Source organism: Coenobita brevimanus, chromosome 30, assembly GCF_032717465.1.
Source record: "Coenobita brevimanus isolate Jiangsu-jjx chromosome 30, ASM3271746v2, whole genome shotgun sequence".
NCBI lineage: Eukaryota > Metazoa > Arthropoda > Malacostraca > Decapoda > Coenobitidae > Coenobita > Coenobita brevimanus.
The window spans coordinates 668,083-696,042 of NC_136983.1; the positions used below are offsets into that span (position 1 = coordinate 668,083).

The 27,960-nt window shown below is 45.0% G+C and overlaps 1 protein-coding gene across 1 annotated transcript in view; it reads right to left on the reverse strand.

Annotated features, from left to right (window-relative positions):
- LOC145395199 (uncharacterized) overlaps positions 1–27,379 on the reverse strand; it is a 52,708-nt gene extending 25,329 nt beyond the window's left edge. Inside the window, exons 1-4 of the mRNA XM_080268888.1 lie at positions 26,302–27,379; positions 23,213–23,390; positions 2,173–2,388; positions 1,518–1,813 (exon numbers count right to left, since the gene is read on the reverse strand). Of these exons, the coding sequence (XP_080125014.1) occupies positions 1,518–1,813; positions 2,173–2,388; positions 23,213–23,390; positions 26,302–27,357 (1,746 nt within the window). The 5' untranslated portion in view covers positions 27,358–27,379. The remainder of the gene's footprint in view (positions 1–1,517; positions 1,814–2,172; positions 2,389–23,212; positions 23,391–26,301) is intronic.
- Positions 27,380–27,960: the final 581 nt, after the last annotated feature.

Below are 27,960 nucleotides of genomic sequence, written 5' to 3' on the forward strand. Positions count from 1 at the left end.
AAGGAAAGAAAATAGCGGAGGGAGGGGGTAGGGAAAGAAGAATGAATGAGAGGTGAGATGGAGGAAAGGTAGGGGGACCGGAGGGAAGGCAGGGAGAGAGGAGGGAGGTAAACAGGAGGAGGAAAAGGAGGGAGGGAGGGAGGGTGGATGTCAGGAACGAAGGAAAGACTAAGATGCGAGGTGTGGATAGGAAGAGGGTAGGATGGGACAGGAAGACAGGAGGAAAGGAGGGATGGAGGAAGGAAAGGAGGGAAGGAAGGAGGGGTGGAGGGAAGGAAGGAGGGGTGGAGGAAGGAAAGGAGGGGTGGAGGAAGGAAAGGAGGGGTGGAGGAAGGAAAGGAGGGAAGAAGGGAGGGATGGAGGGGTCTGGCTGCTGGGGTCTGCGGTGCGGTAAGGCTGCGCAGGAATCAATACGAGCAACACTGCGCCACCGAGACGCACCACAGCCGTCCCCTGCGAGGCCCCCGCAACGCAACGCCTTACCCCACACGCACACACTACGCGCACACACCCACGCTTACACACACACACACACACACACACACACACACACACACACACACACACACACACAAAATGCCTCTCACTCCAGATGCACACACGAAGCGCGCATAATCACGCTTACACACACACACACACACACACACACACACACACACACACACACACACACACACACACACACACACACACACACACACGCCTGTTCCTTGGCGACTTATTCTACACATTACGTATTAATATCCTCATGTAGCGTATACGAAGGAATATTACCATGCTATATGCAGAATAAACCGGGAAAGAGAGGGTGTTACGAGCCTCCTAAGATGGAACACTATATCCAAGAGAGAGAGAGAGAGAGAGTACCGGTATGGATGGATTTAGAACAACATCCTGGCTGTTATTCCGGTATTCCCGTCGCGTAAGGAAGCTTCCAAACACATTTTCTTAAGTGATTAAGTCTGAAAGCTTTCGGTCCGCATTCTGGTCTGCTGAGGAAGCTCCCTGACACATATTCTTAAGTGATTTGTTTTGAAAGCTTTGGGTCTATATTCTCGTTTACTGGCAAAGCTCCCAAACACATTTTCTTAAGCGATTTATTCTGAAAGCTTTAGGTCCGCATTGTGGTCTGTTAAGGAAGTTCCCTATATACTGTGGTCAGGCAGCACCAGACCTAATGATGTATGTAAAACGACAAACAAACAAACGCAGACGGTAATAAATTGGTCCTCGCTAGAAAGCATTACGAGATGAACACTGAGGTGGTTTGGCCATGTGGAGAGGTTGGAGAGTGAGAGACTAACTAGGAGAGTGTGTGTGAGGGAGGCGGAGGGAGGGAGAGGCTGAGGATGGAGTAGGGAGGTATATGACAGAGGGGGGTGTAAGTTGGGAGGAGGACAGCGAAATGACAGGGGGACAGAGTGACGTGAGGCGATTTGTTTGTGGCCACCCTTTATGGGATTTAGGCGTGTCTGGCTATAGATAGATAATAGATAGATGGATAGATAGATAGATACCAGGAGTTCAACCCCACTATGACCCTCAAGGAAACTCTGACCCCCTTCAAGGAAACTCTGACCCCCTTCAAGGAAACTCTGACCCCCTTCAAGGAAACTCTGACCCCCTTCAAGGAAACTCTGACCCTCTTCAAGGAAACTCTGACCCTCTTCAAGGAAACACTGACCCCCTTCAAGGAAACACTGACCCCCTTCAAGGAAACTCTGACCCCCTTCAAGGAAACACTGACCCCCTTCAAGGAAACTCTGACCCCCTTCAAGGAAACTCTGACCCCCTTCAAGGAAACTCTGACCCTCTTCAAGGCAGACGGTTCAAGTTAAGCCGCAACTGTAATACCTTCTCAATAAATGTCAATAATATAGAGTGGAGAGGCATATGAGAGGGGTGTGTGAGCTGGGGGCAGGGCAGCGAAATGGCGTGGGACAAGGCGACACGGAGGCGATTTGTTTGTGGCCACCCCTTGCGTGATTAAGGCGTATGGCAACAGATAGATAAAACTGTGTAGAAAAGAAACTTGGCGATGTGCACTGTAGGTTGTACTGTACTGCCACTTTGTTGTACTGTACTCACATTACGCTGCTTTGTACTCACATTATGCTGTACTGTACTCACACTATGCTGTATTGTACTCACACTCTGCTGTGCTGTACTCACCATTACTGTGCTGAGGCTGCGGGAAGGTCTTAGTCCTTGTGGGGCGGGGGGGCGAGGTGTCGTGCAGGTGTGCCTCGATGGGAGGTTCTTGCTCCATGACTGTCACCCCGGCGCCATCATCATCATCATCATCATCATCATCAACACCCCCCTCCGCCCTGCACCCCTCCTCTCTCCCCCCCACACCACCAGACATACGTTCAACTAGATCTGGCACTGGAAGAAAAACAAAATTATTATTATTATTATATTCATATTATTATTATTATTATTATTATTATTATTATTATCATCATCATCATCATCATCAACACCTACACCCCTCCTCTCCCCCCCACACCACCAGACATACGTTCAACTAGATCTGGCACTGAAAAACAAAATTATTATTATTATTATTATTATTATTATTATCATCATCATCATCATTTTGTGACCCGTTCCGCAAAGTGTAACACCGTAACCCATACAAATAAATTATCCTACAATTCCTTAATTACATTGTTAAATAATAATAGTAAGAGTCGTTATTACAAGTCCTGTCAGCTCCAGCCTCTCTCTCTCTCTCTCTCTCTCTCTCTCCCTCTCTCCCTCTCTCTCTCTCTCTCTGCTTTCATACCAATAATTTTCAAAGGTCATGTATAGAAAGGCAGGTTAGGTCAGATAGTTATGCTGGGTCAAGTTAGAGCAGAGGAGGAGGGATTAGGTGGAAGGGAAGGGAATGAGGAGGAAGTAGGGGGATTGAGGAGGGGAGGAGAGGGAATGGAAGGGAGGGAGGGGAGGGAGGAAGGAAGGAGAAACAGAGAGAGAAACTTAGAAATGCACAGGATAACCATCATATCAAATCACACACAATCAGACACCTCCGTCGAACCCTATCTGTCTCACTCGCGGCCGTGCACGTGTAATCCCACCAGTTCGCGTCCTAAGAAATACCAGATTGCGTCCTCAGAAATACCAGATTGCGTCTTAAAATACCAGATTGCGTCCTAAGAAATACCAGATTGCGTCCTCAGAAATACCAGATTGCGTCCTCAGAAATACCAGATTGCATCCTAAGAAATACCAGATTGCATCCTAAGAAATACCAGATTGCATCCTAAGAAATACCAGATTGCATCCTAAGAAATACCAGATTGCATCCTAAGAAATACCAGATTGCATCCTAAGAAATACCAGATTGCGTCTTAAATACCAGATTGCATCCTCAGAAATACCAGATTGCATCCTAAGAAATACCAGATTGCATCCTAAGAAATACCAGATTGCGTCCTCAGAAATACCAGATTGCATCCTAAGAAATACCAAATTGCATCCTAACAAATACCAGATCGCGTCCTCAGAAATACCAGATTGCGTCTTAACAAATACCAGATCGCGTCCTAAAAAATACCAGATCGCATCCTAAGAAATACCCCCGCCCGCAGTGACAATTGATAACTTCCCCAGCTGTCATCAATGTTTAGTAAATTGACTAAAATCGTATGAAGGCTGGTAGAATGAAGAATATTATGTTAACTTACTACAGGGCTGACTGGAATTATTATTATTATTATTATTATTATTATTACCGGTACTATTATTATTATTATTATTATTGCTGTTTTTATCGAGGTCATACTCTTCCGTTAGGGTACGGTAGTTAGGTTAAATGAAATGAAGGGAGGATACGGTGGAAGGGAGGAAAGGAAGGGAAATGAAGAGGGATGTAGAGAGAGGAAGGGAGAGGGGAATGAGAAGGGAGGAAGGACAGAGGGGAAGGAAGGGGGAGGAGAAGCAGGGAGGAAGGAAGGGGGAGGAGAAGCAGGGAGGAAGGAAGGGGGAGAGAAGAGGGAGGTGAGGAGGAAAATGAGGAAGAGGGGAAGGGAGAGCAGCACATCCATTTTAGTCTGCCACCTTGAATGCTGAGTTGTACAGATTAGCACTAGAATATGGTGCTAGTCACGAAGAAGTGCTGTGGAAAGGATGAAGGGCTGTACTACTCTATATCTGCCACTGATCTACGTGAAATAAGCTGCAAAACGACGCAAATCTAGGTCAGAGTAAAAACTAGTAAATTATTGGTATGCAAATAATAATAATAATAATAATAATAATAATAATAATAATAATAATAATATTAGTAGTAGTAGTAGTAGTCGTAGTCGAAGAAACACCATTATTCACACACACACACTCTCTCTCTACACACACACACACACTCTCTCTCTACACACACACACACACTCTCTCTACTCACACACACACACACACACACACACACACACACACACACACACACACTCTCTCTCTCTCTCTCTCTCTCTCTCTCTCTCTCTCTCTCTCTCTCTCTCTCTCTCTCTCTCTCAGGTGCGCGGCTAACCTGTCACGTCCCGCCACTGGTGCTTGCGCCGCGCGTTCTTCCAGAAGGTGCGCAGATCCTCCACGTTACGGGTCACCAACGTGTTCCCGGACGCAAGTATGGCGGCGTTGTACCGAGCCGTCACTTCCTTCCACATTTCCTGCTTCTCCCTCAACACCCGCCGATCCAGGGACCTATTCTCCACCATAGCGAGGCGCGGGAGTAACAGGGAGAAGATCAGCCGCTTCTCAACCTCCGTGTAGTTGGGCTTTCGGTATCGTTGGGGTTTGATGATCCGAGGGCTAACCGACGGGAGCATGTTCGAATTTCCCGCGTCCTGCTCCACGTGGTCCATCTCCGCCACGTCATCCTCCATCTTTGCTGACACTTGGGCGGTCGAGTCGTCCTCCAGGGTTTCTCTCTTCACCTTTCTCAATATACTTTTCCTGAGCTTAACACTGACTTCCATCGAGGCGCAATACTGCCACGGAATTAGTGTTTTGGTTGAGCCTGGCGAGGCGGAAGTACACGTGTGGGATTAATTTGGCACATGTACTGTTACTGATATTACTGTACTCCCTCCCCCCCCTCTCTCTCTCTCTCTCTCAGACGCCTTTATCCCGTAACGTAAGCGGTGGCCACAGACATTTCGCCTCCATGTCGCACTGTCCCCTGCCATTTCGCTCCCCTGCCCCCAACGTACCTCCTCCTCTCTCGTGCCTCTCTACTCCATCCCTCAATCTCATCCTCGGTCACCCTCTCCCTCTCCCCCGCTCCACCTCATCCAACATCCACTCTCCTTCTTAGTCTCTCAGTCTCCATCCTCTCCATACGGCCAAACCACCTCAACGTCGCCCTGTTCCTTGCCATTTCGCTGCCCTCCCCCCAACTCACCCCCCACTCATGTACCTCTCTACTCATCCCTCCATCTCATCCTCGGAATATAAAAAAAAGTGTGTGGGGGGGGGAGGGGATCTGTATTCTCGAACTGCAGGGCTGAATTTGTGACAAGACTTGTACTGAACTCGTATGCTTCTGTGTTGTATTGTGCTGTGATGTATTGCGTGGGGGTGGACTTATATCTTGTGTGTCCTGAGGTGGGTTTATGCGTGTGTGTGTGTGTGTGTGTGTGTGTGTGTATAATTCACCGGGTCGGTCATTATCACTTGATGGTCGTGATCGTCAGCTTTTTACCCTCCCGGAGGGGAGCTGAGAGCTCATATAATCCGATCTAAGGGCAAGGCTGTGACCACACACACTCACCCATCCCCTTGCTCAAGGGGAACAGTAACCACCCACTTCATCAGTGAAACTTTTCGCAACCTGAGCGAGGCACGAACTCCCGTCCACCAGTTGGCAAGCGAGAACGTTACCACTGCGCCAGCGAGCGGTGTGTGTGTGTGTGTGTGTGTGTGTGTGTGGTGTGTGTGTGTGTGTGTGCCCGTTATGTATTGAACTGTAGTGTGGGTGTGCTTGTATTTTGTATCCTAAGGTTGTATGTATGTATGTGTATATACCTGTAATTATGCATCTATTTGTGTGTATATATGAATGTATGTACAGGTATGTGTGTGTATAAACGCATGTATATACCGTTATATGTGTGTATATATGCATGTATGTATATTTTCTATGTACGGTATGTATCTATGTGTATTTAAGCATGTGTATATCAATAGTGCATGTATGTGTTTGTATGTATGTATGTATGAGGTCCTTCAGTAATATCCTCACTAATATTCGTGTCGTAACATCGCCATATACAGCCAGTTTTGACAGTGTGCTACGATACTGGCGGAGGTGAAGAGCTGAGCGGATATTTTTACCTCAGCAGAGTAGGTGGGGGTGGCCATCATCCACTCACTCGATGTAGTCTCTCTCTCTCTCTCTCTCCACGTGATTGCACTTACAGGCCCTATGGTTTCCGTTATCCCAGGAAACCATTACTACGCTGGGTGGTAACCGTAACGCCAAATGACGTCTGGTGGTTTAGCGGGCAGAGGCGCTCCAACAGGGTGGGTCCCTGTGGGGTGGGGGGTTGATCTCAGGGGTGGTTGGGGTTTATTACGTACTGCGGCTCAGGGACGAGGGAGGCTGGTTGCCATTGCATTAAAGGGAACTGAATAGCCTAGCCCCGGACCCCTACGCTGGAGTATATATAGGGCGAAATGGAATGGACGATGGTGGTGGTGGTGGAGGCGGTGGTGATACGATGATGATGGTGGTGGTACTGATAATAGTGGCGTTGGTGGTGGTGGTAGTGGTGATAATGATGATGATTTTGATAGCATTCTTCCAAGGGTCATTCCTCCCCAAGAATACACAATATTATCCATTATTAACACCTTTCACAGCCTTCATGTAATAACGTAAGAGGTGACAGAAGTGTGTGGAGATAATTCCAGACGCCTTGATATCGCTACCTAATTCCGCTGTCACTATTTGGTAATACTTCCAGCACTATCTCTGCTGCTTAGTACCTACACTGCTTACTAATCTATCTATCTATCTATCTATCTATTGCCAGACGCCTCAATCCCGTTTGGGGTGGCCACAAACAAATCGCCTCCAAGTCGCCCTGTCCCCCGCCATTTCACTGCCCTGCTCCCAACTCACACCCCCCTCTCTCATATACCTCTCCCCATCTCTCCATCTCATCCTCGGCCTCCCCCTCCCTCTTTGCCCCTCCACCTTGATATCGCTCCCTAATTCCGCTGTCACTATTTGGTAATATTTCCAGCACTATCTCTGCTGCCTAGTACCTACACTGCTTACTAATACCTCCACTAATATATCCACCATTTCGTTATATCCAGTTCGTAATATATCGCCAAATATCGCCAATTTTTAGTTATACTCTGAAATGACAAGTATTATTTTCAAAGCGTTTCGTTATTTTTCACTAATATCTTCACTACCTGGTAATATCCACTAAATATCCACGATTTCGTAATACCCGCTTCGCACCACTTCGTAACACCCAGTTCGTAATATACCGCCAAATACCGCCAGTTTTCAGTTAGGCTATACTCTGAAATGACGAGTAATATTTCCAGTCTCTTTCTTTCTCACTGATATCTTCACTACCTGGTAATATCCACTAATATATATCCACAATTTCGTAATACCCAATTCGTCATAGATCGCCAAATACCGCCAAATTTCAGGCTAACTTCGCAATTACGTAAGAGGTGGAAAGAACTGAGTGGAAATACAGGTAATTTTACAAGTCCTTATATTCACTGTTTTGTAATATCTCCACTATTTCGTAACATCCAATTCATAATAGATCGCCAAATATCGCCAAATTTCAGGTCAATATCGCCAAATTTCACGCCAACTTGGTACTTGGGTAAGAGGTGTAAGAACTGAGCAGATATTCCTGTATTTGTCTTCCAATATTTTCGTAGCTTAAAGATGCACGAATATTCTCCATTAGTATCGCCACATTTCGTAACAGATCGCCAAATATCGCCAAATTTCACGTGAACTTGGTGATTCGTTAAGAGGTGTAAGAACTGAGCAGATATTCCTGTATATGTCTTCCAATATTTTCGTAGCTTAAAGATGCACGAATATTCTCCATTAGTATCGCCACATTTCGTAACAGATCGCCAAATATCGCCAAATTATAGGCTAATATCGCCAAATTTCACGCTAACTTGGTACTTGGGTAAGAGGTGTAAAGAACTGGGCGGATGGTTCTTGTTTATGGCCACGACTGTGATGGCGGTGGTGGTGGTGGAGGCGGTGTGGTGGCGGCAGGGTGACTCGGATCAAGAAATGCCGGTTAGAAGAGGGTGAGCGAGATCAACAAATCTTTCTTTTATGTTTCGCGCTGAACGATGCATTCTGGTGACACACGACGCCTTCCATACCTTCCCCTATCTCCCTTCTCCCATTTCAAGCCAATTTTATAATCCTTCGTCCTCCACAGCGGCTAAAATAGGGATTAATGTTAACACGAAGCTCTCTGGTAAAACACTAAGCTCTGTGGTAACCCTGCTCTTTGTCAATATCGTTCGTCTGGTCTTAACCCCGGTGTACAGCCGGATCATCTCCTTTCTTTTAGTTTCGCGCTGAACGATGCTTTCTGACGACTCTCACCGCTTACCTAATCCTCCAACCCAACTAGTACCTTTATTTTCACGTACCCTCCCATTATTTTCACGTACCCTTCCATTATCTTCACGTACCCTTCCATTATTTTCACGTACCTTGCCTTTATTTTCACGTACCTTCCAGATTAACAAATAACGTGGATTAAGGGTAACACGTAGATATCTGGTAACTCTCCTCCTTTTGTCAATAATCTTCGTCTGTTCTTTACCCTATAGTGGAGGCCGGATCAACTCGTCTCCTTTTATTTCGCGCTGAACGATGCTTTCTGGTGACCTGCGGAGTCCATTTACTCCTCTAACCTAGCTATATCCTTTATTTTCACGTACCTGACCATTATTTTCACGTACCTTGCCGTTATTTTCACGTACCTGGCCATTATTTTCACGTACCTTGCCGTTATTTTCACGTACCTTGCCGTTATTTTCACATCGTTATTTTCACGTACCTGACCATTATTTCCACGTACCTTGTCATCTTCACGTACCTAGCCTTTATTTTCACGTACACCATTATTTTCACGTACCTGACCATTATTTTCACGTATATACTTCTTTATTTTCACACCTTTTATTTCCACGTACCCCTTGCAGTTATTTTCACGTGCCTTGTCATTCTTTTCACGTACCTTTCCATTTACACGTACCTCGCCTGATTTCACGTTCCTTGCTATTATATTCACGTACCATTCCATTACTTTAAAATGCTTTTCCTTTATTTTCACGTACCTTTCTATTAGTTTTACGTACTTCATTCTTTTCACGTACCACTCCATTATTTTCACGTACCTGACCATTATTTTCACGTACCTTTCCTTTAAATTCACGTACCTGACCATTACTTTCACGTACCTTTCAGTTAAATTCACGTACCTGACCATTACTTTCATGTACCTGACCATTATTTTCACTTACGTATCCATTATCACGTACTTTTCCATTATTTTCACGTAACTGCATTAAATTCACGTACCTGACCATTATTTTCACGTACTTATCCATTAATATCACGTACTTTATTATTTTCACGTACCTTTCCATTAATTTCACGTATGAACCTGAATTTTCACGTCCCTTCCTTTATTTTCACGTACTTCTTACAACCTTTAATACTAACGTGAATTAAACACCACGTAGATACCTGGTAACTCTCCCTCCCTTTGTCAATAATCTTCGTCTTTTCTTAACCCTGGTGGAGAGAGGCCGGATCAACTCCTTCCTTTATATTTCGCGCTGAACGATGCTTTCTGGTGACAGATGGCGCCCACGTAGTCCCATAGCGCATCTGTTTCTTTTATTTTCACGTACTTTTATCATAATTCTCATGTACTTTTATGTTTTCACGTACTTCCATATTCACGTACTTTTATCATTATTTTCACGTACTTCCATATTCACGTACTTTTATCACTTTTCACGTACCTTCATTATTTTCACGTATTTATACTTTCACGTACTTTTGTAATTATTTTCGAGTATTTTTTATTTTCACGTGATTTTATAATTATTTTCACGTACTTCTATCACTTTCACGTAGTCATAATTTTCACGTGTTTATTATTCACATACTTTCATAGTTATTTTCACGTACTTTCATAATATCATTTTTAACGAGTAACGTGGATTGAAATTAAAGCTCGTATTCTCGTTGGCCAAGGAAGCTCCCTAACACCTTTACCTAAGTGGTTTATTTTGTTCGTATTCTCGTCGGCCAAGGAAGCTCCCTAACACCTTTTCCTAAGTGGTTTATTTTGTTCGTATTCTCGTTGGCCAAGGAAGCTCCCTAAAACCTTTACCTAAGTGGTTTATTTTGTTCGTATTCTCGTTGGCCAAGGAAGCTCCCTAACATCTTTACCTAAGTGGTTTATTTTGTTCGTATTCTCGTTGGCCAAGGAAGCTCCCTAACATCTTTACCTAAGTGGTTTGTTTTGTTCGTATTCTCGTCGGTCAAGGAGGCTCCCTAACACCTTTTCCTAAGTGGTTTATTTTGTTTGTATTCTCGTCGGCCAGGGAAGCTCCCTAACACCTTTTCCTAAGTGGTTTATTTTGTTCGTATTCTCGTCGGCCAAGGAAGCTCCCTAACACCTTTTCCTAAGTGGTTTATTTTCGTATTCTCGTCGGTCAAGGAAGCTCCCTAACACCTTTTCCTAAGTGGTTTATTTTGTTCGTATTCTCGTTGGCCAAGGAAGCTCCCTAACACCTTTTCCTAAGTGGTTTATTTTGTTCGTATTCTCGTCGGCCAGGGAAGCTCCCTAACACCTTTTCCTAAGTGGTTTATTTTGTTCGTATTCTCGTCGGTCAAGGAGGCTCCCTAACACCTTTTCCTAAGTGGTTTATTTTGTTCGTATTCTCGTCGGCCAAGGAAGCTCCCTAACACCTTTTCCTAAGTGGTTTATTTTGTTCGTATTCCCGTCGGTCAAGGAAGCTCCCTACCGCGCGCATGGGCGGGGCCGTGATGACGTCAGTAGGCCTGATGACAAAAGGCCTGCTCCTCCTCCCTTCCTCTCTTTTCTTGCCTCAAATCTTTCTCATTCATTATTTTTCCCAGTCTGTCTTCTCAATCATCATCTTTCCCCATCCCATAGTTCCCTTCCCTACCTCATTTCCCAACACTTCCCTCCTCCCTCTCCACTCTTCCGTCAAACTGGAATAATTTACCTACTGATATCACTCATTCCGGAAGCATACATGTTTTCAAATCTAAACTTAGGGAGTTAATTTTAAGTGATTTGTAGTTGATATTATCATGTATCGAATATGACATGACTATTTTTGTCTGTGACTTTGTATACCGATTTGTAAGAATAACCATATTTTATGGAAATAAATTATTTGAACTTGAACTTACAACTTTTCTCCTCCTTTCATGTATTTCCTTCCCTTATACTGTTCTTTCCTTCCTTCTCCTTTACCCTCTCACTCTAGTTTCATTCTCATCAGTACATACAATATGTTATACTGCACATTTACGTATATCTGTACTACCTTCTATAAATGCTGGTTTACAGGTGTGTGTGTGTGTGTGTGTGTGTGTGTGTGTGTGTGTGTGTGTGTGTGTGTGTGTGTTCTTACCTACCTAATTGTTCTTACCTAATTGTATCTTTACAGGAATGAGTCAAGCTCGTACTGTCCCGTGTCTTAAACCATATTTATCGTACATATCCTTAAATTTGTGAATTGTTTTGGCACACACTATTTCATTCGGTAGTGCATTCCATTGATCAATTGCTCTGTTCGTGTGTGTGTGTGTGTGTGTGTGTGTGTGTGGTCTATTTCTACTTCCTTCATGCCTCCTTTTCTTTCCCCTCCTCCTTTCCCTTCCTTCTTCCTCTCTCCTCCATGCTATTCCTTTCCTCTTACACCACTCCATCTTCCTTCTCACCTATAACATGTGGTACGGTAATTCCTTTACAAACGCCGCACGCCCTTCCTCCCTTCTTAAATCCCTCCCTTACCCTGCTCTTATTTACGACATCAGCTCACAACATTGTTTACTATATATAGATGCATGTGTATCTGTATATGTATATATAGTACCGGTATATAAATGTATATATACAGTACATCATTAGATTTATTAATAATTATGCTTTCCTGCACGTATCCCCAAGCATATGTTTCCCGGTACTTATCCCCATAGCTTAGGCATACTATTATTTACAATCAACATTCTTGAGGCGTCTGGCAATAGATAGATAGATAGATAAAACATTCTTAAGCTATTAAGATCATATAAAACAAAAATCTTTTAATTATAACTGAAACAAATATCAGGTAAAGCTTTGCTGCACATGTACACACCCATACCTCTTGCTGTGGGGAGGCACAAGGCTGGTACTGCATCCTCCGCTAATTTTCGCATCTTGGCTGGAACTGCAAGGCCCAGGAGTTCACATTTTAGATTTCTTTTAAAGGAATCAGCTACAAAAAGGTAAACTACATATCCTGGCGTTGTTGGCATTGAAACTGTCTCTTCTCCCACACAGACTAATCCACTTCTGTCTAAGCTCTTCATCTTGAGGAAACCTGTGTAGAGAATAGTCTCCTTTGTGCGAATAGGCACACGTGCAGCCATCAACTGCACAATAATCTGGCATTTGGTTGACCCTGAGCACGACCCGATCAGTGTGGTGGCCTGGGTCACACTGAGGCACCAGGCCTAGTGACGTCAGGCCACGCTAGGCACCCGTTTTCGTCCCCTCCCCCACTGACCTGACTTGCCTTTTGCCTTTTCCTGTGTGATTTGTTTACTTGGGTCGGCCAAGGAAGCTCCCTTGGTCAAGATGTGGAATATTTGTTAAACATTTTACGGTCCAGTAATATGGAGAGAGAGAGAGGGGGGGGGTAACACAAGAGCAATATACTCGCCAGCCACTGAATTTGATGGCATATTCATCGTGGGCGCGGCGTCCTTTCTCCAGCGTATCTGGCTTTGTGGTATCGGTTAATTCGTCTGTCATATTTCTCTCGTATGCACTGGAGTCGAGGCGGCGGCTGCAAATACGTGCGTCGTTTACGTTAATTTGTTCTTTTATCGTACAGTGCACTTGTGAATCCACTTTGGTCTGTTCTTTATCGTTGGGGATGCCATGGAGTTTTATGTCAACTCTTTATCCCCAAAGATTTACACCCAAACACTGCTCAGCTTCAAGGCATTTATACACTACCTATATACCTATTGCCAGACGCCTTATCCCGTAAGGTGTGGCCACAGACAAATCGCCTCCATGTCGCCCTGTCCCCCACCATTTCACTCTCGAGACATTATATTCAGAGGACTGTAGAGAACAGAGACTTGAATGATGCCCTGTCTCACTACACACCTGATGGAAGGTCACCACAGACACATACACATGGCCACACACCTGACCCAGCCAGTAGCACACGGGTGAAACTGGAGAGACTGGTCAGAAGGGGTTGGGACGAGACAGGAGACGAGAGGCACGGTGGAAAAGACAGGAGGAGAGGCAGCCAACATCAACGAAACCACTGCCCTTGTCAAGATATCTCCCTTTTGAAAATAAACTGGAAACAAAACCCCAGACCCATCATTCATCTTTCGCCTGCCATCCACGACCAGACCAACGTAGGCAAGACCACTGGATACCAAATACAACTTAGATAACAAAGAAATTAGTAAAATAGAATGCGAGAGAGATATGGGAGTTAGGGTTAGGAAAGACCTCAAACGAAGGCAACTGTATTCATGCGAGAAATAAAGCAAATAGGGTCCTAGGATTTATTTCGAGAAGCGTGAGCAACATGTCATGAAAAGTATTATTGAAACTTTAGCAATTGTAGGGCCACATTTGATGGAGGGCGAGAGACTGACGAGGAGAGTGTATGTGAGTGAGAGGGAGGGGGAGGTCAAGGATGAGATGGAGGGATGGAGTGGTGAGGTATATGAGAGAGGGGGGTGTGAGCTGGGAGCAGGGCAGTGAAATGGCGGGGGACAGGGCGACATGGAGGCGATTTGTTTGTGGCCACCCCTTACGGGATTATGGCGTCTGGCAATAGATAGATGGATAGACATTTAGACCAACTTGAATATTCTCTCCTCTTACATCCGTCTAATCTTACATTCTGGAAACGACTTGGCAAACAGCTACGAGACGAGCACCATATATACCAAACTGGGTGGCAGAATAAGACTACTATAGATGCGCATCTTCTTCGTGACTAGCAGTGTTAATCTCGTGTTGTATCACCATTAACCTTCGTCCTTTTGCTGCATACTTTCCATCCCTCCTATAGCACTTCTTCGTGACTAGCACAGTGATACTCTCGTGATATATACCATTAACTTTCATCCTTTTTCAGCATAATTTCCATTCTTTCTATAGCACTTCTTCGTGACTAGCGCAGTGTTACTCTCGTGATATATACCATTAACTTTCATCCTTTTGCAGCATAATTTCCATTCTTTCTACAGCACTTCTTCGTGATTAGCACCATATTGTAGTGTTACTCTGAATGGCAGAATAAGTGTTATAGGTAAGCACTTCTTCGTGATTAGCGCCATATTTTAGCGCTAATTTGAGTGGCAGAATTAGTAGTGCAGTGTTACAGTTCAGCGGCATTTCCACAGCACTTCTTCGTGACCAGCGCCATATTGTAGTGTTAACCTGAGTAGCAGAATACTACTATATGTCAGCATCCCTTCCATAGCACTTCTTCGTGACTAGCGCCATAGTGTTAATCTGAGCGGCAGAATAATACGTCAGCATCCTTTCCATAGCACTTCTTCGTGATCAGCACCATATTAAGACCACATCCCACACTGCCACAGACTCATACAGCAGTAGCTCAGTATGGAAAGAACGTCGCTTAGTGAATTGTTCTCCTTAGGTACTGATTTTCGGTGAACAGCAGCAGATCCACACGGTACATACACACGACCAACTCAGGCCTAACAACACAGGCTTCTCGCGTCTCTTGTCTTTATTTACTGTCATTACACTGCTTTCCAGCTACACTTCAAGGATACACTGAATTCGCAAAGGCCACAGGTCACACTGAACTGAATTGACACTCCTCTCTCCTTCATCCTTTTATAATCTTGCACGTCACTCGAATCATCTAGTATACTCAAGCAACAACGGTTCCCAGATCGGAGACGTCCAAACTATTCCAGAGTTATATTACGTAGCACTTTCAGTTCTTTAGCATACAAACTGAACTTAAACTACCGGTACGTAATTTAACAATCACCTTAATAAAACATTACAGAGAAAACGAGAGTGAATATTAATGCGTAACTTTACAAAACACATCCTCTCACATCAGCAGGCTGTCTGGCAACTCTGACTCGTAACTGGAACTGCGAGAGCCGACAGCACACGTCAGCAGCACCACACCACTAACACCCTTGCTTCTGAACAGTATTTTACCATTGATCTCAGTGCCAGAAATACTAAGCTCAGCGTCCTCTCCACAGCTCTTCTTCGTGACTAGCACCATATTGTAAATTTGAACGGCGGAGTAAGACTGCCATAGATCAGCATCCTTTCCATTGAACTTCTTCGTGATTAGCACCATATTTTGGCATTAACTTGAGAGGCACTATCAGACTACCGGTCTTTTAGATCAGCACCCATTCCATAGCACTTCTTCGTGACAAGCACCATATTGTAGTATTAATCTACTGTTACAGGACAGGATTTAAAATGGAGAGATGACAATTTTTGGTCAAGTTAGAGTGAATGGAGTACAATATAACGTTACAAGTTTTTCCAACAAATGTGATGCACAACACCTGGTCAAAAGGTGCCGAAGGTAAACACACACAATAAGCTTTGATGGCTTTTAGTAAACTCTATGGAGAACTTTTCAGTGTCTCATTAAAGAGTCTGTAAAATATCTACGATGAATATAATGCTGGTATAATGCTCTATGCATGAGGAATAATCCCGATGGGAATTTCTTTTTAAGGAAGGTACACCAGCTCTGAGTGAGCAGTGACGCCACGCTACTTTGTGATGCGGCAGCACAGGCGGCTGCGGATGGGGGCTTGGCGCGAAGAAAGGGAGCTGCTCTCTCTCTCTCTCTCTCTTTACTGAAACTTATATTACAGAATCCGTGTGTGTGTGTGTGTGTGTGTGTGTGTGTGTGTGTCAATATTCTTCGTCTACTAACTCTTTCCCTTTTGTTTCGCTCTGAGCGATCTAATCTGGTGCCCATAATATATACCATTTCAGCTCAGTTGATGGCCAAGTGTAGTCAGATTGGAGGCTTGACTTGACTAGTAACCAAGGAGACTCATTCCTACCTTATAACTAAAGCTCAGAAAATATTTTATGCCACCACGACTTAGGCAGGAGGCTCCCTAACACCTCTTCCTTAGCGATTTATTTTATTACACCTTCTTGTCATAATTCTGTTGTATAAATCCTTCCAATATTATCATAAATAACGCTCAGTACAAAAGGATATCGACCACCTGTATCCAGAAATAAGTAGCTTAGGGGGAGGTGTTAGCGTCCTTAACAGGTGAGAACACGAACCGAGGACCCTTGGGGTGTAAGATACTTGTGCCATGACGCGTGTAGGCGGGGAGGCGTAGGCGGAGGCAGGTGGGCTGACGGCAACAGGTCGGTTATACCTCCTCCTCGCTTCTCTCGCCCGTGCAGCTTGCAGACGGCGTAACAGATGGTGCTTTTTCGGCCTCGGCATATTGAAGAAGTTGGCAGGCAAGAATACAGTATAATAGAGCACTGAATAACTCGGTGAAGAACGGTAAACAAGAAACACAAGGTGGTGAGCTGCGAGACACACAAACTTTCCTCGTACACCACAAGGTCACTCTTACTCCCAGCGCTGCCAGATTCCCTAGCCCATATTCTCGTATATGCCATGTTAAAATTATCATTTTATCAAAATTATCGTACTGAACTAAAGCCTTATCTCTAAATTTACCCTGTGTGGCCGCATTACTACTACATATACGCACATGAATAATGCGCATTGGCTACTGACGGGTAAGTTTCTTTAATGTCTAAACCATATATGCTAATGACCTACGCTTGGCTGCAACTTAAGACGGTACCTATTCCGCCTAGACAGACTGACCCATCTTGCGTAACTACAGTTGCATGCTGGTTGTCCGCATTCCTTTTATGCAGATTCGCCTTTGATCTACCGGTACATGTAATAAATAACAGCATATATTAGGCCTGCCCAAACACTCCAAATCATATCCCCACAAAGAAAAATAAAGTGGACGAGAGCAATTCATTCTCTGAAAGGGAAACAAACTTTAGAAAATGACGAGAGTGAGGAGAGCCCTTCCAGCCACGACCCATGGCCCCCAGTGCTCCCACCAGCCGCAGGCCAACGGGAACTGAACAGGTAGACCTACGACGCTCACACAACGATACAAAGGAACAGGAACGCGACACGTGACGGTCTGCACGCGGCACGGTCGGCACTTACACTGGCCCGGATCACATGTCGTATGTTTATGATATGTTAGACGAATAAGTGATTTAATGAAAGCCCTACAACGTGTTAAGTAAACAGCATGGCATGACCTGAATGAAATACTGCACAGACGCATCAACTGTTGCATTATCGTAAGCGTGGTATCGTATCCCAAACCATCGCATTGGTACGATAATTATTGTACGTCTGGCAACGCTGAATATTATCGAGTCATTTTGCCTGGATCATTACTTCAACCGACCAGGCTGGCAGGGACCAATAGCATTAACGGAAAAATAACAGTCGTTCAAAACACACACACACACACACACACACACACACACACATACACATACACACACACACACACACACACACACACACACACATCTGGCAAAAAGGTGTTAGGCAGCGTCCTCTGCCGCCATGATTTGGGGAGCAACATCAACTAATCTTGTCTTTGACCACGATATGATGAAAGGGAAACAGACTGATGATGATGATGATGATAGTTGTGGTGGTGATGATGATGGTAGTTGTGGTGATGGTGATGACAGTTGTGATGGTGATGATGATGGTAGTAGTGGTGATGGTGATGATAGTTGTGATGGTGATGATGATGGTAGTTGTGTGATGGTGATGATGGTAGTTGTGGAGATGATGGTAATGATGGTAGTTGTGATGGTGATGATAATGATGATGGTAGTGGTGATGGTGATGATGATGGTAGCAGTGGTGATAGTGATGATGGTAGTGGTGATGATGAAAGGATGGTAGTGGTGATGGTGATGATGATGGTATTTGTGATGGTGATGATGGTAGTGGTGATGGTGAAGGTAGTAGTGGTGATGATGATGATGATGGTATTTGTGATGGTGATGATGGTAGTGGTGATGATGATGGTAGTGGTGATGATGATGATGATGGTATTTGTGATGGTGATGATGGTAGTGGTGATGATGAAAGGATGGTAGTGGTGATGATGATGGTAGTGGTGATGGTGATGATCCATGTACACAAAGCTTTGCCAATCCCTCCAGGAACCTAAAGGGTTACTGACCTAACCGCTGTGGTGGGCCAGACCAACTTAAACCACGTGTCAAAATGTTTCGCTTCACATCACACGTTTCCTTCCACTGCAGTTCATTCACCTTAACTTGGCCCAGATACTCGTCCTTTTGTAGCTTATTTCACGTAGCTCAGTGACAGAGACGGTACTACGGCTCTGCATCCCAGCACTTCTTCGTGACTTGCACCATATTCTAGTGTTATTCTCTTGTTTATAGTGCATTCACCTTAACTTGGCTCAGATACTCGTCCTTTTGTAGCTTATTTCACGTAGCTCAGTGACAGAGACAGTACTACGGCTCTGCATCCTTTCCACAGCACTTCTTCGTGACTAGCACCATATTCTGTTGTTATTCTTTTGTTTATAGTGCATTCACCTTAACTTGGCTCAGATACTCGTCCTTTTGTAGCTTATTTCACGTAGTTCAGTGACAGAGACGGTACTACGGCTCTACATCCTTTCCACAGCACTTCTTCGTGACTTGCACCATATTCGAGTGTTAAATCTCGTTACAACTCTGCTTTCGAGTGGGAGATTTGCCAGGTACGCGCCTATAGTCCATCCACCTTAACTTGGCCCAGATTTTCGTCCTTTTGCAACTTACTTCGCGTAGCTCAGTGGCAGAATAAGACAATACTATGGCTCTACATCCTTTCCACAGCACTTCTTCGTGACTAGCATCGTATCCTTTTGTAGCTTATTTCACGTAGCTCAGTGGCAGAATGAGACAGTACTACGGCTCTACATCCTTTCTACAGCACTTCTTCGTGACTAGCATCGTATTCTAGTCTTAATATATTGCTAACAACTCAGCATTCAAGATGAGGGACGGCAATTAAGCAGTCCTTCATGTATGCAACAGGTCAACTCTGGAACTGCCTTCCTTTGTCTGTTTCCTACTGCCTATGACCTCCAGTGTAGGTAGATAGGGAGTTAAGTAGGTAGGTAGGGAGTGGTTAAGTAATACTCCCAGTCCTTCATGTATGCAACAGGTCAACTCTGGAACTGCCTTCCTTTGTCTGTGTTTCCTACTGACTATGACCTCCAATCTTTTGAACGCTGTGTGTCCAGGCACCTCGAAATGAACGCATCTTGAATTTGGCTGTGTGATCTTTTATATTATTATTATTATTATTATTTAAGGGAACAGCCTTGCGGGCATCTAGCCTTGGGTTCCTTCTTCCTTTAATAATAATAATAAAAAAAAAGGCGCTCACCTCTAACTATATCCGTCAAATCTAACCTATTTTTAACATACATATTTTCTAGACATCAATGAATAAATGAATCAGGTGGATGTTTACCAGGGATGAGTGATGAGGAAATTTGTCAAAATGGTTCGCTTTGACTTCGCACTGTGTTCCGCTGTAAACAATTATTTTTTAACATTTTACATTTAAGAATATAAAGGACTAAAAGGGATATTAAGCTTAAATGCCAGTCTATCAAGCTTATTTAAATGCCAGTCTATCAGGCTTATTTAAATGCCAGTCTATCAAGCGTATTTAAATGCCAGTATATTAAGCTTATTTAAATGCCAGTCTATCAAGCTTATTTAAATGCGAGTGTATCAAGCTTATTTAAATGCCAGTATTTTAAGCTTATTTAAATGCCAGTATATTAAGGTTATTTAAATGCCAGTATATTAAGCTTATTTAAATGCCAGTCTATCAAGCTTATTTAAATGCCAGTCTATCAAGCTTATTTAAATGCCAGTCTATCAAGCTTATTTAAATGCCAGTCTATTAAGCTTATTTAAATGCCAGTCTATCAAGCTTAAATGCCAGTCTATTAAGCTTAAATGCCAGTCTATTAAGCTTATTTAAATGCCAGTATATTAAGCTTATTTAAATGCCAGTCTATTAAGCTTATTTAAATGCCAGTATATTAAGCTTATTTAAAAAATGCCAGTATATTAAGCTTATTTAAATGCCAGTCTATCAAGCTTATTTAAATGCCAGTCTATCAAGCTTATTTAAATGCCAGTCTATCAAGCTTATTTAAATGCCAGTCTATCAAGCTTAAATGCCATTCTATCAAGCTTAAATGCCATTCTATCAAGCTTAAATGCCAGTCTATCAAGCTTAAATGCCAGTCTATCAAGCGTATTTAAATGCCAGTATATTAAGCTTATTTAAATGCCAGTCTATCCAGCTTATTTAAATGCCAGTCTATCAAGCTTATTTAAATGCCAGTCTATCAAGCTTAAATGCCAGTCTATCAGGCTTATTTAAATGCCAGTCTATCAAGCTTATTTAAATGCCAGTCTATCAAGCTTATTTAAATGCCAGTACATCAAGCTTATTTAAATGCCAGTACATCAAGCTTATTTAAATGCCAGTCTATCCAGCTTATTTAAATGCCAGTCTATCCAGCTTATTTAAATGCCAGTCTATCCAGCTTATTTAAATGCCAGTCTATCCAGCTTATTTAAATGCCAGTCTATCCAGCTTATTTAAATGCCAGTCTATCCAGCTTAAATGCCAGTCTACCAAGCTTATTTAAATGCCATGTCAAGCTTATTTCACGTCCTTTAAACACGTCAATTTCCGTTCTACGACTCAGCACGTGGAAACAGATAATAATAGATGTAATTCAGCGCCTTGTGATAATTACGTGTATTGATCTGGTCCGCGGCGTAAGAATGGCGTCTGTGGTGGCCTGCGCGCCCACTAAGAATAATTCGCGACCTTGAAATATGTCAGAGTATTGCCTCGCCCTGCCTCACCACCACCACCACCACCACAGTAGTTATTATCTGCTTATTTTATCTATATCTATCGTTACTGCCTCTCCCTCCACCACCACCACCACAGTAGTTATTATCTACTTATTTTATCTATATCTATCGTTACTGCCGCTCCCTCCACCACCACCACCACCACCACAGTAGTTATTATCTGCTTATTTTATCTATATCTATCGTTACTGCCGCTCCCTCCTCCTCCACCACCACCACCACAGTAGTTATTATCTACTTATTTTATCTATATCTATCGTTACTGCCTCTCCCTCCACCACCACCACCACCACCACAGTAGTTATTATCTGCTTATTTTATCTATATCTATCGTTACTGCCGCTCCCTCCTCCTCCACCACCACCACCACAGTAGTTATTATCTGCTTATTTTATCTATATCTATCGTTACTGCCGCTCCCTCCTCCTCCACCACCACCACCACAGTAGTTATTATCTGCTTATTTTATCTATATCTATCGTTACTGCCGCTCCCTCCACCACCACCACCACCACCACAGTAGTTATTATCTGCTTATTTTATCTATATCTATCGTTACTGCCTCTCCCTCCTCCTCCACCACCACCACCACAGTAGTTATTATCTGCTTATTTTATCTATATCTATCGTTACTGCCGCTCCCTCCACCACCACCACAGTAGTTATTATCTACTTATTTTATCTATATCTATCGTTACTGCCTCACCACCACCACCACCACCACAGAAGTTATTATCTATTTATTTTATCTATATCTATCGCTACTGCCTCTACCACCACCACCACCACACAGGTTACTTATCTATCTATTTATCTATCTATTCCCTATTTTTCCGTCTCAAGTTCACCTTTACCTCGCCCTGCCTGACCCTCCTCTACCACAACCACCACCACCACCACCACAGAGATGATTATATATTTTTGTTTATCTATCTGTCTATATATCTATTACATTTGGCTAACCCCGCCCTGTCTCGCATCCCCGACCCCCACCACCGCCGCCGCCGCCGCCACACCACACTCCGCACGTAAAATAACACAGCCTCTTGTTATTGTGTGTGTGTGTGTGTGTGTGTGTGTGTGTGTGTGTGTGTAAAGTTGGAAATACGGGTGTTTGTGTGTGTATAGTTGCAAATACGTGTGTTTGTGGGTAAAGTTCCTAATTGTGTGTGTGTGTGTGTGTGTGTGTGTGTGTGTGTGTGTGTGTGTGTGTGTGTGTGTGTGTGTGTGTGTGTGTGGCAGCCTGATGATTACACCTACGGGGACTGGTTGAGGTGGCCCAGTGGATTCAGCGCTACTAGCTAGGAAGCTGCCACGGATTGATTCCCAGGGTAGACCTAATACCTAACACCTTTTCCCAGGCGATTTATTTTATCTGTTATACCATATTACCGTATTCTGTTATATAAATCCTTCAAACATCACCATACTCTGCATAAATAACGTACAAAAGGATATTAACCAGCCATGTCCAAAAATAAATCGCTAAGGAAGAGGTGTTAGGGTGCTTTCTTACTCGACGAGAATACCAGGCCGAAGTTACTGAGGTGAAGGTGTTTGGGTAAAGCGGCTCATGGCGTCTGCTGCCACCTGGTCAAGATCCACACACACACACACACACACACACACACACACACACACACACACACACACACACACACTCCTGTATACTAGACGTGGTACACACACACACACACACACACACTCCTGTATACTAGAACGTGGTACACACACACACACACACACACACACACACACACACACACACACACACAGTCCTGTATACTAGAACGTGGTACACACACACACACACACACACACACACACACACACACACACACAGTACAACTTACCGGCAATAATTTCCTCGGGCTGCGTGTCAAGTAACGCTGGCGGGGCGACAGGAGAGGACAGGGGCGCCAGGAAGTGTGTAAAGGGCGTGTCAGGCGTGGAGGAGGCCAGGGACACGCCGCTCTGGTCATCTCGTAGTGGGTAACGAGGGTGGCGCACACGACGACGGGCAAGGTTGTCCTGTGGGGCCGGAGAGAGAGGAAGGGACGGTTAGGTGCAGTTCGTTAAGATTTGAATTTGAATCCTGTGGGGTCAAAGCGAGGGAGGGACGGTTAGGTGTAGTTCGTTAAGATTTGAATTTGAATCCTGTGGGGTCAAAGAGAGAGAGGGAGGGACGGTTAGGTGTAGTCCGTTAAGATTTGAATTTGAATCCTGTGGGGTCAAAGAGAGGGAGGGACGGTTAGGTGTAGTCCGGTAAGATTTGAATTTGAAATACGGTTAGGTGAAGGCCGTTAAGAATCGTGTTTGTTTACATAAGGCTTGGTTGGTTCCAAATATGGTTTAGTTGGTGTAAGTAGGGTTTGGTTGGTGTAAGTAGGGTTTGGTTGGTTTAAGTAGGGTTTGGTTGGTTTAAGTAGGGTCTGGTTGGTTTAAGTAGGGTTTGGTTGGTGTAAGTAGGGTTTAGTTGGTTTAAATTGGGGTTGGCTGGTTAAGCGAGCCTGCTAAGTACCTGTAAAGACTCACAGTTTGAACTATGACTGGATTAGTTTGTAGTTTAAATAAACCTAACGAGAGACTGTATACACCTGCGGCGAACCTGTGCACCAGTTTACATGTCAGGTCAACTCAGAATTTCAAGCTGAGCCACTTCGTATTTCTATCTATCGCCACACGCCTCAATCCCATACGGGGTGGCCACAAACAAATCGCCCTCACGTCACCCTGTCCCCCGCCATTTCACTGCCCTGCTCCCCTGTCTCATATACCTCTCCACTCCATCCCTCCATCTCATCCTTGGTCTCCCCCCCCTCCACCTCACTCACATACACTCTCCTCGTCAGTCTCTCACCCTCCACCCTCTCCACATGGCCAGACCACCTCAGTGTGTTTCTCCTAACGCTTCCTATCACATCCACAACCACCTCTCACTCACATACACTCTCCTCGTCAGTCTCTCACCCTCCACCCTCTCCACATGGCCAGACCACCTCAGTGTGTTTCTCCTAACGCTTCCTGTCACATCCACAACCACCTCTCACTCACACACTCTCCTCGTCAGTCTCTCACCCTCCACCCTCTCCACATGGCCAGACCACCTCAGTGTGTTTCTCCTAACGCTTCCTATCACATCCACATCCACACCACAATGCTCCTTCACTTCCCCATTTGTCAGTCTCTCTCTCCATGTCAAGCTGAGAAAGAGAGAGAGGGAGAGAGAGAGAGAAACAGGTGTGCTACTTAAAGACTTTTTGACGTCGCTACAGGTAAAAAAAAATCGAAATGGGCGAAATTGGGCCAGTACTGAAACGAAAATATTAGTGTTCGAAATAGGGAGGACATGTAATAGGGTCTGGGCTCGGAATAGGGCTTCGTAATTGGCTTGAAAATAGGGATGAATTCTGGTGGTGACTGGAAGAATGGGCAGCGAATTGGGATAGTTACGAAATAGGGTTAAGTGATGGTTGTAAATGGGGTTGTAAATAGTTAAGAAATAGGGTTAAGTAAGGGTTGTAAATGGGCTTGTAAATAGGGCTGTGTGTGTGTCTCGTAAGGGGTGGCTACAAACAAATCGTCTCCATCGCCATTAGGTTGCCCTCACCTCAACTCACCCCCTCTCATCTCTCCATCTCACCCTCACATACTCTCCTCGTCAGTCTCTGGTCCATATCCACCCTCTTAACCCCGGCCTGCCCTTCCCTCATTCTCACTCACTCTCCCAGTCAGTCTCTCACGCTGCCGAGAATGAACCTAATCAAGACGTAATCACCTGTGCCACTTCTAGTCAGTTTCTCTTCCATATTCACCACCTCAACCTCGGCCTCCCTCTCCCCCCTCATCCTCACTCTTCTAGTCAGTCTCTCACGCCGTAATCAACACGTAATCACCTGTGCTCGCTGATAATAGATAACACACAGACGCAATTGGTGTTTGACTTATCGCCTGAATGAGTCTATTATATCTCTCTATCTATCATGTCTATCTATCTGTCTATCTATCTATCTATCATGTCTATCTATCTGTCTATCTATTCATCTATCTATTAACCTTATAATATCGAAAGTTGCGTTAAGTAGGCTATTATGACCTGTATGAGTCTGCTATTCTATCTATCTATCTATCTGTCTGTCTACCTGTCTATCTATCCATACATCTATCTATATCTTCATCTGTCTTTCTACCTATCTATAGCCACACGCAGCAATTTCCTAAGGGGTAGTCATAGTCAAATCGCCTCCATGTCACCCTGTCCTACGCTATCAGGTTGTCCTATCCCCCTCCTCTCTCTCTCTCTCTCACACACACAGAGAGAGAGAGAGAGAGAGAGAGGTGGGGGGGTTGGATGCCTGTGTGGAGAGAGAGAGAGGTGGGGGGGGGTTGGATGGCTGTGTCGAGAAAGAGAGAGAGAGAGAGAGAGGTGGGGGGGTTGGATGGCTGTGTGGGGAGATAGAGAGGTGGGGGTGGGGGTGTTGTATGGCTGTGTGGGAGGGGGTTTGGTGGGGGTGGGGGGGGACATCCTGCAGTTCTTCCCTCGTCACAAAATAGGTTAGTTACTTGCCAATTACCTCTGCCCTAACACAAATAGGTCTGGTGGTGGGGGGAGGGTGGAAGGGGCGTGATGCTGATGACGGTTGTGACAGTAGTGGTGTGGTGGTGGTGATAGTGGTGGTGGTGGTGGTGGTGGTGATAGTGGTGGTGGTGGTAATAGTAGTGGTGGTGGTAATAGTAGTGGTGTGGTGGTGGTAAAAGTAGTAGTGGTGGTGGTGGCAATAGTAATGGTGGTGGTGGTGGTGGCAATAGCAGTGGTGGTGGTAATAGTGGTGGTGGTAGTGGGAGTAACAATGGTGGTGGTGGTGGTAATAGCAATGGTGGTGGTGGTAGTGGGAGTAACAATGGTGGTGTAGGCACAGCTACGCACCCATCTCTGGTGTACCTTTTCGGATCGTATCTTGTGCCTCTGTGCCAGTATACAGGCCAGCGTGGATGGCGCCACACCGAAGCGGTCTGCCACAACGCTCTTCCTCTGGCCTCCCTCCACCGCCTCGATCATGGCCAGCTTCTCCCCCGTCGTGTACGACTTCCTGCGGCCGCGCTCCCGTGTGAACAGCTTGGCCGGGGGCAGCTGGGGGGCGGGAGGGGGCGCCGCGGGGGGGGCAGCCAACACCGTCTGCGCCGTTACCAGGCTGCCTCCTGCCGCGGCCGTTGTTGCCAGGCGTGGGGCGTGGCCGCTGGACATGGTGGTCACCGTGGCTGTTTTGGTGGTGGTGGTGGACGTGCCTGGCAGGATCACGTAGCGGCCTGGCGGCAGCCCCGCCGGCAGGAGTGGAATGCCGGGACTGCCGGCGCCCATGCTGACTATGAAGGGCATGTTGGTGCCGCGCACCCCCGCCCCCAGCATCCTGACGCTGCCCACGCTGCCAGCCAACGCCGGCACCTTAGCCAGCGTGGTCGTCTGCAGGCGTGGCTTGATCTGCTTCTCGTCCTTCGCCTTGGGTTCTTCCTTCAGCGTCAGCGCCTCCTTCAGCGCCCCCTTCTCCAGCCCGGCAACGGAATTCCCAGTCTTCTCATTCTCATCCTTCATCTTGGGCTTCACTTCTTCGTGACTAGGCAGCGGTTCCACGTCATTCTGCTGGTCGTCCGCCACGCTGTACACCTTATCAATTCGGAAGCAGGTTTCATCAGCGTCGTCTGTCTCGCTGCCTTTATCTTCCTCCTCCTCCACCACGCTCTCGCTCTCGTTCCCCTCCTCCTCCTGCTGCTGCTGCTGCTGCTGTTGCTGTTGCTTCCTCCTTCGTGTGTTCTTTACGTCGTCCCTCAGCCTGGTCGCCCTGGTAACGCGTCCACCGGTAGGGCTGGGCGTGTCACTCTCACTCGAGGGGGCCAGCAGCTTCTTGGCCAAACTTTCACTCTCGTTCTCACCCTCCTGCTCCGTGACCTTGGCAGCGTCATCCGCGGCCTTGACCTTCCCGCCTGACCTCTTCCCAGACATCTTGACCACCCAGCACTACTCCAAGAAGGGTCTATTGCAATTGACTTTTTTCTGTTACCAAAATACCTTAATTAACAAAGGGGAAAAATCCATAGTAAGAATTTCCAATGGATTATAGCCCCTCTCTACCTTGAAAATTATATTGAAAACTATAATCGTCCCCGTTATAGCGGAATTATATATATAAAATGCGTATATCTTTAATTATTATTTCCAGATTATTATATTCAGCGTGTGGGCGGTTGGTGGTTTAAAATCTCACTGGAAACTATAATTATACCCCCGTAGTTTGAAAAATATATCCAAAAAAGTATATAATTAACCACGTGCAGCAAAACTATATATTAAGTGCAACGGTATTTTTTTTAAGTGCTCCAAAAAAAGCCAAATAGTATACTGTATATACAATTAAGTATATGAGCGTCTAGGTATGGCAGTATAACGAAGGTATATCGGCGTCTGGGTATGGTTATAACGAAATTAGCAGAGCAAATATATATAACGAAAGAGAGTATGAGGGTCCGGGTTTGGCCAAGAGGTATAAGGTGGTATATTCAGGGGGTATTGATTCTGGGAGACGGGATGATCGATTGAGGCGTGAGC